General features: G+C 35.3%; 1 protein-coding gene across 1 annotated transcript in view; it reads left to right on the forward strand.

Annotated features, from left to right (window-relative positions):
- The window catches only part of PIK3C3 (phosphatidylinositol 3-kinase catalytic subunit type 3), a 130,017-nt gene that overhangs the window by 42,013 nt on the left and 75,955 nt on the right, over positions 1-12,049 (forward strand). Inside the window, exons 8-10 of the mRNA XM_002757195.7 lie at positions 869-973; positions 1,598-1,690; positions 9,370-9,555. Of these exons, the coding sequence (XP_002757241.1) occupies positions 869-973; positions 1,598-1,690; positions 9,370-9,555 (384 nt within the window). The remainder of the gene's footprint in view (positions 1-868; positions 974-1,597; positions 1,691-9,369; positions 9,556-12,049) is intronic.

Consider the following 12,049-nt stretch of genomic DNA (forward strand, 5'->3'; position numbering starts at 1 on the left):
AATCTTCAGTACAAAATCAAATTACATTTTACATTCTGATATTCATAGCATACACTAAGTATGAAAATTAACATGACTTTGAAAATAAAGCAGAGTACTGTGGAAATTAAAAAAAAAATAAGAAAATAAAATCACATGACTAAAGACACCAACAAAGCCAAAAGACAGTTAACAAATTGGGAGAAAATAGTTACATAATTTAAAGATATATTAGTGCTGATATATAAAGAACTCTTAAAAATAAAGGACAAAGGACAATAAAGCTAATAAAAATTATGAATATGACATAAACAGACAATTTACATATGCAATACAAAATAAATAATATAAATTTATATGTTGTTTTAGGCAATGACAGTATGGTTAAAACTAATACTTTATTTTATGGGTAAAATAATCAACACTGGATGTGTACATTCAAGCGCCGTGATCATTTCTTGCCCTCAGTGACTGACAGCTTAAATAACTGCTAGGATGATAATACAGTGACATCACAAGGTCATTAGTAGCTGATAAGAGGAAGAAATGCCTTAGACTATGTTTTCAGGGAAGATTTTATAGTGATGGTGATATTTGACTGATTAGAAGATGTGGAAACCTTGAATATGTGGAGAGTAAGGGGAAGATGTTTTAAGAAGCTGGAATGACGTGTCTATGTTATGGGACTAGTGGAGTTTAAGGCATACTTAGTTTTCCAGTCTTTAGAAGGATACATATTTTTAAAGGATGTAGAAGACTGCTAAGGTTGTATCAGAATAAAACATTCAATATTATTAACTCCTCTCAAGTACTTTTTATATTTATGAATAGCTGTTGAAGTTTCCTTTTGGTGAAGTTTACATTGTCAATATTTTAAAATAATTTATAGGAGAATTTAGTTGAGAGCAAACACCACAAGCTTGCCCGGAGTTTAAGAAGTGGACCTTCTGACCATGATCTCAAACCCAATGCTGCCACAAGAGATCAGTTAAATGTAAGAGTATTTTTGAAATATTAACTTAAAAATAGTTAAATGGGTATTTTCATTGAAACTGATAGCTATCACCTCACTTAAAAATTATTTAGATGCACATTTTCTCCAGGTTGATGAATCTTACATCATGTTAATAATTTGACATATCAGATTTGGGGCTTTCCATAAATTTATTAGCTCTGGAGACAGAACTACAAATACTCATATACTTTCATGACATAGTATTATTCTTAGAAGCTGGCCTTAAGACATTGCCTGAGAGATAACTTATTGGGCACACCTGCCTTGTTGTATGCATTGACTTGAAAAGAGTTTATTGTGTGCACATTTTTCCTTTTTCTGGTAGGGGACATTGTTATTTTGCTATGTCTTGTTTCTGATTGAATTAAATGAACTCTCCAGTTAAATGTTTTTCTGTGGAATATGACCTTCTCTTCTTTTCTTCTACTTTAAACTGCTTTTTGGACACATAATTACAAGTTTAAGGCCTTCCTGATTGAATTTACATTGTCCTTGCTTATATAATAATTTTAGTATAGAATTACAGTTGAAAAATATTAAGTGAAATGGAAATATGTAGGAAGTATATAGTTGACAAAATTAGTTCTTCTTTCTTTTTTTTAGATTATTGTGAGTTATCCACCAACCAAGCAACTTACATATGAAGAACAAGATCTTGTTTGGAAGTTTAGATATTATCTTACAAATCAAGAAAAAGTGAGTGTCTTGAATATTTTCATATATCAAATTTATCTACCAACTTTGTTATTAATAAGATGAGGAGACTGCCATGGAAATTGTTATTGTCACTTTAAAGAAAAGTTACAGGCCGGGCATGGTGGCTCAAGCCTGTAATCCCAGCACTTTGGGAGGCCGAGGCAGGTGGATCACGAGGTCAAGAGATCGAGACCATCCTGGTCAACATGGTGAAACCCCATCTCTACTAAAAATACAAAAAATTAGCTGGGCATGGTGGCGTATGCTTATAATCCCAGCTGCACAGGAGGCTGAGGCAGGAGAATTGCCTGAACCCAGGAGGCGGAGGTTGCGGTGAGCCGAGATAGCTTGGTGTCTTTATTATTCTAATAGAGACAATTCTCCTTCACAAGTAAGGTAATACAGATAAGTAACGTGGTAGAGTATCTGGTACATAGGAGGTGCAGAGTAAATACTGGTTCTCTTCTTACCTCTTTGAACTTGGGTTACTAAGAGAATATGTATGCTGTTATAAGAGCAAAGCTACAGAATTCTGGACAAAATGTGGCTGGACAGAGAGAGTATGTGAAATATAATTTGAGATGTGGGAATTCAGTTTGTAGAATAGCATACAGGCTGGCATGGAGGATAAAGTGTAGTTCAAAGTTAGACATTTGCTTCCTGTAATAAAACCATGGGGAAGATAGGATTTTTGGAGAGAGAATTGTGGTGAAGTAGTCATCACTAACCTGTAGTCTGTGGACACTTAGTTTTGAGTGTTACAGTTGCTCCTAAGAAGCTTTTGACTACAGGCAAATTAGTTTACCTGTGTAAGCTTTCATTTCTTCATACTTAATATAAGACAATCATGTGATTATGAGCTTTGTCTCTTCTAGTTTTTAAAATAGTCTGTAAAATCTTAAAGCAGAGCCGAGGATTACCTCTTAAGTTGTAATAATAGTATTCAGAATGTTTTAAACAGATACTGTGTACCAGGAATTATTTGAATTTCATGACAATGCCACAATATATGTATTATTGTGACTGTTCTACAGATGAGGAAACTTGAGCCCAAGAGAGATTAGGGGATCTATGAAGACTCACAAAGCTTGTACATGCTGCCTCTCAATATACTTGCATCTATGAATTAGAAGAAAAGGAAGTCAGTGAAGTCATAGAAAAGAGAATTACAGAGAAAACATTTTCAACATCATGCACATGCCTTAGCAGGAATCCTGAAATGCATTAGGGAAAGAGCAGAGAAGCATTAGGAAACTTAATATCCATCAGGAAGTTGTTACATATTTATATGAGAATGAACAAAGTGATACATTTTATAATCTTGTGATACGATCTTTAACTACTATTTTAAGTTGTTTTTGTGAACCAAATGCCTTTTCTTTAGTTCATTAAGATAAAAATCCAGTTACAGCTCATCTTAACTCTTCAGCTTTTCTGCTTTATCATTTATTGATGCCTTAGGAAATTCTTTGTAAATGAATCATATTCTCCTTTATATCCATAATAAGAATGAGATAAGTATTTTACATTTAGTATAGCTTTGAGTGTAATTCTCTTCATCACTGAACAAAAAAAAAATTCACCAACAGAAACACAGGTTTGTGATTTGTGTTTTATTAAAAGATTGAGTTAGTATCATGATACTGTATTAAATGAGCAATAACCTTGGTCACAGAAATTGCTTCTTGAATGCAGCTCACTGTCATCTAAAATACACAGCAAGATATTGAATTGAACCTGTTCGAATGCATAGGTTTAAGAAGCATAGAGGAGAAGATTTACAGAGCAGAACTTTTTTAGATAGAAAGGTTTGCAAGAAAAATTGTTTGTTTAAACAAGTAGTCACTTCCCACTGAAATTCAATTACTTCTAGATATGTGCAAAAGAAATAAAATGTTCAAGTGATATAAAGTGTGTGACAAGTTTCATTTAACTAGTTGATTTCAAGTTTTTGAAAGGTGAGCGATGAAACTTCAATTCTCAGTACATATTACAGGATTCCTATGACCACTAGAATAGAGTGAACGATACGTTTTAATGTTCAGGAGTCTCTTTTGAGTAAACAAAATATATATAGGCCTTGAAGTGACCTAAGGAATTATTCACACAGCCACATTTGTAACCTTGTAATAATTTCAAATAGGTTTTGTGAAAAACGAATACTCTCATGCTCCACCCATTAATTTATTTACAGAAAGAAATTCTTTTAGCGTCAAACTCTCAGAAATTGTGATTTAGGTTAGTTAATATTTGGGCCCCGGGGCTGAAAAGCTTTCCTAGAGAGAAGGCAGTGCTCAGAAAACAAATTGGATGAAATTGATTCTTACCAAAGTTACACTTTTTATTTTTCAGTTACATTTTGTCTTTCTAACCTTTTTTTTTCTCAATGACCTGTCTTAAGTCTTTCAGATGAAAACCTGCTAGTCAGGACTTGATGTTGCACCCAGAAAGGTCATAATAATAACTTTATTTAATTAAATATTTTACCATTTAAATTTATTAAGTATTTTCAGATTCATAGTTCATAGCAGGTAGGATGTGACTCACTTCTGCGGAACCTGAAATGTGACTGTTGTAATCTTTTAAAACTATTTGACAAAAACTAAAATTACTTTTTCAACAAATTAGTAGCTTTTACAATGGGCTTTCTTCTTATAAAAATACTAATTTAAATTAACTTCATGCCTTTTTAATTATGCGTGGGGGAAAAAAAGCAGTAGAAAGATACACATATAATGAAGGTAATAGTGATGCAGTGAGTATTCTTATAAGGCTGTTTCTGAGACAGTGACATGAGGACAATCATTATTTGTGTCTCCTGACAAGAAGTTGATGGTGACCCATGGGGTAAATGAATTCAGTTCAGCAATTATTTATTATCACCTCTTGGCCTAGCATTATATAAGACTATGAGCCTTCAGGTATCATGTCCCTGTATTCATATAAATTAAAATTGTTTTGGGGTAAGGATATTTACATGTAATTAAAATGAGGAGGTATAGTAATTAAGGGTCACCGTCTTAATAAACATACAGGTCATTAATATAATAGAAATGTGGAGGATGACAAGATCAGTGTGCTTATGATATGACGAAGGTTTCACAGAGCAAAGATTGCCTTTAAAGTGTGAGCAGACTTTGATAGCATTTTTTATTTGGTGATCATTTTTTATGGGGAAGGAAAGCATGAGTAAGGTAAGCTGTTAGGTTCAGGAGATAGAGAAGTTTTGCATGAATGGTTATGAAATAGAAAAGATGGCAGCAGATTGTGATGAGCCTTGAATTCTACCCTTAGGAATTCAATTTTAGTGGCAACAGGAAACTACTAAAGCAGGAAAATGTATATTAACAAGTGATATTTTATTTCTTTCTTTTTTTCTTTGGAGACAGAGTTTCACTCTTGTCACCCATGCTGAAGTGTAATGGCACAATCTTGGCTTACCGCAACCTCTGCCTCCTGAGTTCATGCGATTCTCCTGCTTCAGCCTCCTGAGTAGCTGGGATTACAGGCATGCATCACCATGCCAGCTAATTTTGTATTATTAGTAGAGATGGGGTTTAATCATGTTGATCAGGCTGGGCTTGAACTCCTGACCTCAGGTGATTGACCAGCCTCGGCCTCCCAAAGTGCTGGGACTATAGGCGTCAGCTACCACACCTGGCCTAACAAGTGATATTTTAACGAGTACAAACTACGATAGGTTGGATCAGAGCAGAAAGTGAAAAAAGTGATATACTTAGGAAGCTCATATACTGACTTAAAGAATAATTTTGGAGGGTAAGGGATGGAGAAGAAGCTATACAAGCAAGTTGACTTGGAGACTATGCCTAGGGGTTAGGCCTGAGCCTGATGGATTTATATTCGTGTGGGTTCGTACTCCACTTCTGGTACCAATTTACTGAATTAGTCCATTTTCATGCTACTTATAAAGGCATATCTGAGACTAGGAAGAAAAAGAGTTTTAATGGACTTAACAGTTGCATGTATGTGTCAGGGGAGGCCTCACAAATCATGACGGAAGGCAAGGAGAAGCAAGTCATGTCTTACATGGGTGGCAGCAGACAAAAAGAGCTTGTGCAAGGAAACTCTCCCTTATATAACCCATCAGATCTCATGAGACTTTTTCACTCTCACGGGAACAGCATGGGAATGACCTGCCCACATGATTCAGTTACCTCCCACCGAGTCCCTCTTACAACATGTTGGAATTGAAGATGAGATTTGGGTGGGGATACAGCCACATCATATCAGTAAGGACATATGGCAGGTGGAAAGAAAAGAATGAGATGTTTTCGTGTTTGAGTATTTGGAATTGAGAAGCATTGGAAAAGCAGCAAAATGGAAATTTGTAAGAATTTAGTTGATAGAAGTTTAAATTAGAAATATACATGAGATAAATATAGTATTTTCAGTTCTTACATGATTGTGATTCTAAGAATAGGAGATAACAGGTGATTTTCAGATCAGAAGGGAATAAAACAGTAATAAGTATGTAAGGTTAACATTTGATGTCAACATCAGAAATAAGAATGAAATAATAACTGATAACTAATCATTTACTATATAAAGGGTATTATTACCAACATTTTACATTCATTATCTTAGTCTTCACCACAAGCCTATGAGAAAGGTCTTTTAAAAGTTAAATAATATACTTCAATTTAGTTAGCTAAGAATTGATGGAGCCGGGAATTATAATTGAAACTGAAATACCCTGGCTCTGCAGCGTGTGCTCTTCAGTTATCTATGGAAGTTCCAGAGAGAGAGAGAATTGTACTTCAATCCTGTATCTTTACATTTCAAAGATCAGTAAAGCATCTTTGAAAGACCTAGGGCTAATTATTATTATTATTGCTGTCTTCACATTCTTACTTTTTGTCTTTCGTATTCTTTGACTCCCTGTTTCCTTCTTCATTCTATTGACTCCCTGTTTACATTTGTAACATTTAACATTAAAAAGTTGTGAAATTCTTTTGTACAGTGCCTTATGTTCTTTGGCAGCAGTATACTCTATAAATCTTGCTAATAAGTCTATAAATCTGAGAATCCAGGTTTTAGATTGTTTCAGTTATTGAATTGAGTACATCAGCATGCTACAAGATTTGCTTATAATAAGTACATACCCGCACATTTCTATTAAGACTGCTGATGTACTGTGAAATGGAAAAGCTTTCACTATCATTATTTAAGAAGTATTGCTTTGTTTCCACATTCAACCTAGAAATGCATTTTAGAAATGGAAAATAAATTCATGGAATAAGTTAGTAGGGCAATCTGTGTTCTATACAGAAAGGGGCATTATACTAAATGGTGTGCAGGAGGTGTAGAGGAAATGGACAGCTGTCCTTGGGGGATGCAGACTCCAGTTATAGAGATAAAAATGCCCACAAAAACATTTGGCAGGCAGAAGAACATCATTTAAATGACAGTAGTAAAATTGAGCTAGCTTCTAAAGGAATAGCTGAAAGTCGCTGAAAACTTCTTGTGAAACTTGAGTTTTTGACAAGATGGCCTTAGAGAAGAGGATATCCCTGTTTTGGTGAAGAGTATAAGCGGGGATTATACACAGTGGTTAGAGAGCCATTGTTAATATAAGTTAACTGGGCTGAAGCATGGAAGGGCAATGAGAGTTTTATCAAACAGGCTTGCATTGTGGTAAGTGGTAGTGATGAAATGTTTTGAGAAAGAAGCCAAGGTTATTTTATTTGTTTATTTACAAACTAGAGTATCCCTATCATCTAGTTGAAACCACCTTGTAACAGTATGGCAGTTATCTTCAAATATTGGAAAGGCTGTCCTCATCATATGGGGCTAAATTTACTCTCATTTCTCTCCAGAGAGTGAAACTAACCAATTGGAAAAAGCAATATGAAGACATTTTTTCTTTTGGTTCATTTTAGTTAAAAACCAAACCAAACCAAAATAGCTTAGCTTTCTATGAATATAATGGCTAATTTGGAAATTAGTTCCTGGAGTCTCCTAAGTAAATACTGGATCTCTATTTTGGCATTAATGTTGTGGGGTGTTTCTGCTAACATTGGGAAATTTGTGCTAAGACCACTTCCAACTTGAGCTTCTAAGAGTTTGTATGAAATGATTAGAAGAGAAACTGGTATTGAGGTTCTTAGCTAGAAGGCTCTGTCCAACTCCAGTTGTGTGATATAATGAGAATCGGGCTGAGGACAAATATAAGAGATATTGCTAGGAAATAATTAAAAGGGACTGGAATGGATTTAGGAACTTAGTGTTGGCAGAGTAATGGGGCTAATTAGGAAATGGAGTGCCTTACTGGTAAGGAAGCACCATATGGTGGAAGAAGCATGGGACTGAAAATTGGTGGACCTGGCTTATAGGTCTAGCTCATGCGCCATTTTGAAGTGTTGGGCAAGCCATTTAACTTTGCTGAGGTTATATATGATTTAAGCATTGAACTAGACAATATCCATAGTGCCTTTTTTCTTAATTTAGTAAAATCAAGAATAAGTTAGGGAATGGGTATGAGGGTTAATTTAGTGTCATACTAACCAGACACTTGGTTTGTTGTCCAAGTAGACATTTTCTTGAGGACTGGTTTAGTTTACTAATAAAAAGATTTTGGTTGGACAGAGCAGGAGGTTTAAATTTTCAAGTTATCTATATTTTTAACAGATAACAACAGAGGAAGACAAAGAAGAGAACATCTTGGGTTCAGCTAGGAAAGTGTTGCCTTTGAGACCCAGCAATAAGTGTTGCTTTTTATGGAAAACAAGTATATACTTTTCTTTATTTTAATTTGTTTTTATAGAGATGGGGTCTTGCTATGTTGCCCAGTCTGGTCTTGAACTCCTGGCCTCAAGCAGTGCCTGAGCATCTCAAAGATCTGGAATTATAGGCATGAGCCTCCACACCTGGCCAACAAGTGTATACCTTTCTTAAAAGAGCATATACTGTTTGTGCAATGAATGATATGTGCTAAGACAATCTGCTTAACTAACAGCCTTACGAAAACTTTAGTATGCTGCCTATTCAAAGGTGTGAGGTTCTAGAAAGATGCTACAACCAGCCGAATCATAGACTGTTTGCTGCTGTTTCTCCACTTATCCATTTTTATACTTGTGTTTTGAAGTTTTGTTGGATTGCCTATCTTCTTAAGTAGTTATTTCACAGAGTTACGTACATACTCCAGATTGTTTGAGCCTTCATGTTTAAGTATCTACGAAAGCCAGTGGTCATACTCTAGGGAGCTGATCAAGAGTGAGGCTAGTGGTGGTAATTTCTGTGCTTGCATGCTTTCTGGCCCTTTGATTCAGTGGTTGAAGCATTTTCTGTTGTAAAATGTAGGTTGTCTCTAAGGTATCTTAGAGTTTGTGAGAAATGCCTCAACTATTTCCATGTCTTGAGGTCTGCAGTATTTTAAAATAATAATAGCAAAATCAAGAAAAGCCAAAATAAATTTAAAAAGTCATAGTGCTCTGCAAATGATTTGGCCTGGAAAATATAAAGATACAAGGAACATGCATTTTTTTCTGTCACACAGTGCTTCTTTAAGATCATATATATAACTTCATTTAGGGTTTACACAAATAGTCTATCACTGATTCCGTGGCTCTGCCATTAGGACCAAGTGAAACTCTGCCTAGTCACCTTCTCTATCCCAAGAAATAGGTTGTTTCTAATTTTTAAATATTTTCTGATTTTAGGCTTTGACAAAATTCCTGAAATGTGTTAATTGGGATCTACCTCAAGAGGCCAAACAGGCCTTGGAACTTCTGGGAAAATGGAAGCCGATGGATGTAGAGGACTCCTTGGAGCTGCTTTCCTCCCATTACACCAATCCAACAGTGAGGCGTTACGCTGTTGCCCGGTTGCGACAGGCCGATGATGAGGTGCGTTATTATTTATTATTCAATTTCAGTCATTTTAAACTAGAGCCTAATTATAGACTGTGTGTATTTGTGTGTGAGAATGAGTGCCCGCACACGCAAGAGAGAGATTTCTAGAAGGGAAGAGGATATACTAGGTGTGTTTTCAGAAGGAAAATTAAAATATGCCTCAAGGGACTCCTCTGTGAAATGAAAATTTACTTCCTCACCTGTTACGTGATAGGACAGTCTCTCCCAGGACATTTACCTGGCAGCAGAGCTTGTATTGCTCTGTCTGGAAGAAGGAATTCTAGTGAAAAATGGTTTAATGCAGCACCAGCTAGGGAATAATTCAGATCTCCTCTATCAGTCAGTATACAACAAGCTATGTTTAATTGTAGCCTTGAAATGCCCTTGGGGCCTTTAAAGCACAGAGATCCATGGTCATCCTACTCTCCTTCAAATTCGCCTTTTAAACTTTCAGCTGATGACAATTATATGTATATGTAGATTTTCTGAAGCAAATATTCCCAACTATATGCTGGCTATTTATATAGTTATACATCAGTTAATGACAGGGAAGTGTTAGGGGATTTCATCTTTGTGCAAACATCATGGAGTATACTTACCCAAATCTAGATGGTATAGCCTGCTGCACACTGAGGCTATGTACTCCTAAGTTACAAACCTGTACAGCATATTGTTGTACTAAATATAAATACTTTAGGCAATTGTAATATAATGGTAAGTATTTGTATACCTAAGCATAGAAAAGGTACAATAAAAAGACAGTATTATAATCGTATGGGATTGCTATCATATATGTAGTCTTCTCTTGGCTGACACGTTGTTATTGCAGCACATGACTATACATGTAAGGCCATCAGGGAAGGAGGAACATTCTTTTGACACAAGGGGATTTGGGGTTTAAATAATTCTTTATGAGATAGACTAATTCAGCAATTTTTTAAATAATTTTTATAGGGTGAATATGTTCTTAAATATAATCTAATAGTTTATGCTAGCCAGCGGTACTTTATGGGATGTGGAGTAATGTCTCAGCTTCAGTATATATGGGAATGCTGATCGCATAGAACAACTATCATCAAATACATTTTTAAGAGGGAGGGGACAGTGAGATCATTTTGAATCAGTGGCATCCGAATTTCAATAAGCAAGTGAAATATTTATGAAAGTTGATAATTGTATGTGTACATTTAATTATGGTGAAATTTATATAAATAGTATAATGAACCCTGACCATGCATCTGTTCTTAGCAGTTGCCAACTTATAGCCAATCTTGTTTCATCTGCAATAATGATGCTCAGTCTCTCGACCCCAAACCCCTAATCTCCACTAGATTACATCCTTCTGACTTCTGACTGGCTTTAGCAAATCAGGAGGCTCCTACAACCCTGTCCTTGGATGTGGTAATTTGCCAGAATGACTCACAAAATTCAGGGAAACATTACTTACTGCTGTTGATTTATTACGAAGGGTATCCTAAGGATACAGATGAACAGTTAGATATAGTGACACATAGGATGAGGCCTTGAGCACAAGAGCTTCTGTCCCCTTGGAGTCTGCGGTACAGTACTCTCCTGGTATGTGGGTGCATTCTTCTTCACCCACCCAAAAGCTCTCAGATTGCTTTTGAAGCTTCATTACTTTGCCATGATTGATTAAATCACTGGCTGTTGGTGATTAGGTCAATCTTTAGTTCTTCTCTCTGTTCCCCAGAGATTGAGGGGTGGAGCTTAAAGTTCCAGTCTCTAATCACATGGCTGACTTTTCTCTCAGCCAGCCCCCATCTTTAGGGGCTTTCTAAAAGTTACCTCATTAACATAAACTCAGATTTGGTTGCAAGTGACTTGTGATGAATAAAAAAAATTTGAACGCCAGCATGCTATATTTTGGGGTAGCATGGTCCTGAACTCTGTCACTGTAGATCTGCCTTATTCTTTCTAAATAACATCGTGAGATTTTACTGTGAATTTATTTTTTAATTTACTTAACCAGTGAGCCTCTTGATAGGTGGTTGTTCTTATTCTTTTCCTGTAACTATATTTTAGTGAATGGGTGTGTGGGGGTAGGTAGGTGGGTATGTTTTAAAAATTACATTTTTGAATAAATTGCTTTCATTAGATATTGAACCAAATGATACTGCTTTTTACATTTTGCCTGATAATTCCCATAAGTCTTCTATTTTTAGGCTTGTATCATACTTCCAAACATTGGTTGCCTTGTAATACTTAAAATGTATGATTAGACAAATCCTTTCCTCTTTTTTTATCAGTTTTATATTTTTTGCATTTATTCTTTCTATGAATTTGAATATTTTTATCATTTTCTTAAAATTGCACCAGAATCTTAAGTAGAATTATGTTATATTTGCATATTATATAAAAAAGACAACTTTATGATATTATGTCTTCCCTCACAGTGGAATATGATTTTTTTTCACTCACTTATCAATTTAATAAAAATCATATATATGCTTATAATTTTGATTTATTC

Source organism: Callithrix jacchus, chromosome 13, assembly GCF_049354715.1.
Source record: "Callithrix jacchus isolate 240 chromosome 13, calJac240_pri, whole genome shotgun sequence".
Lineage (NCBI taxonomy): Eukaryota > Metazoa > Chordata > Mammalia > Primates > Cebidae > Callithrix > Callithrix jacchus.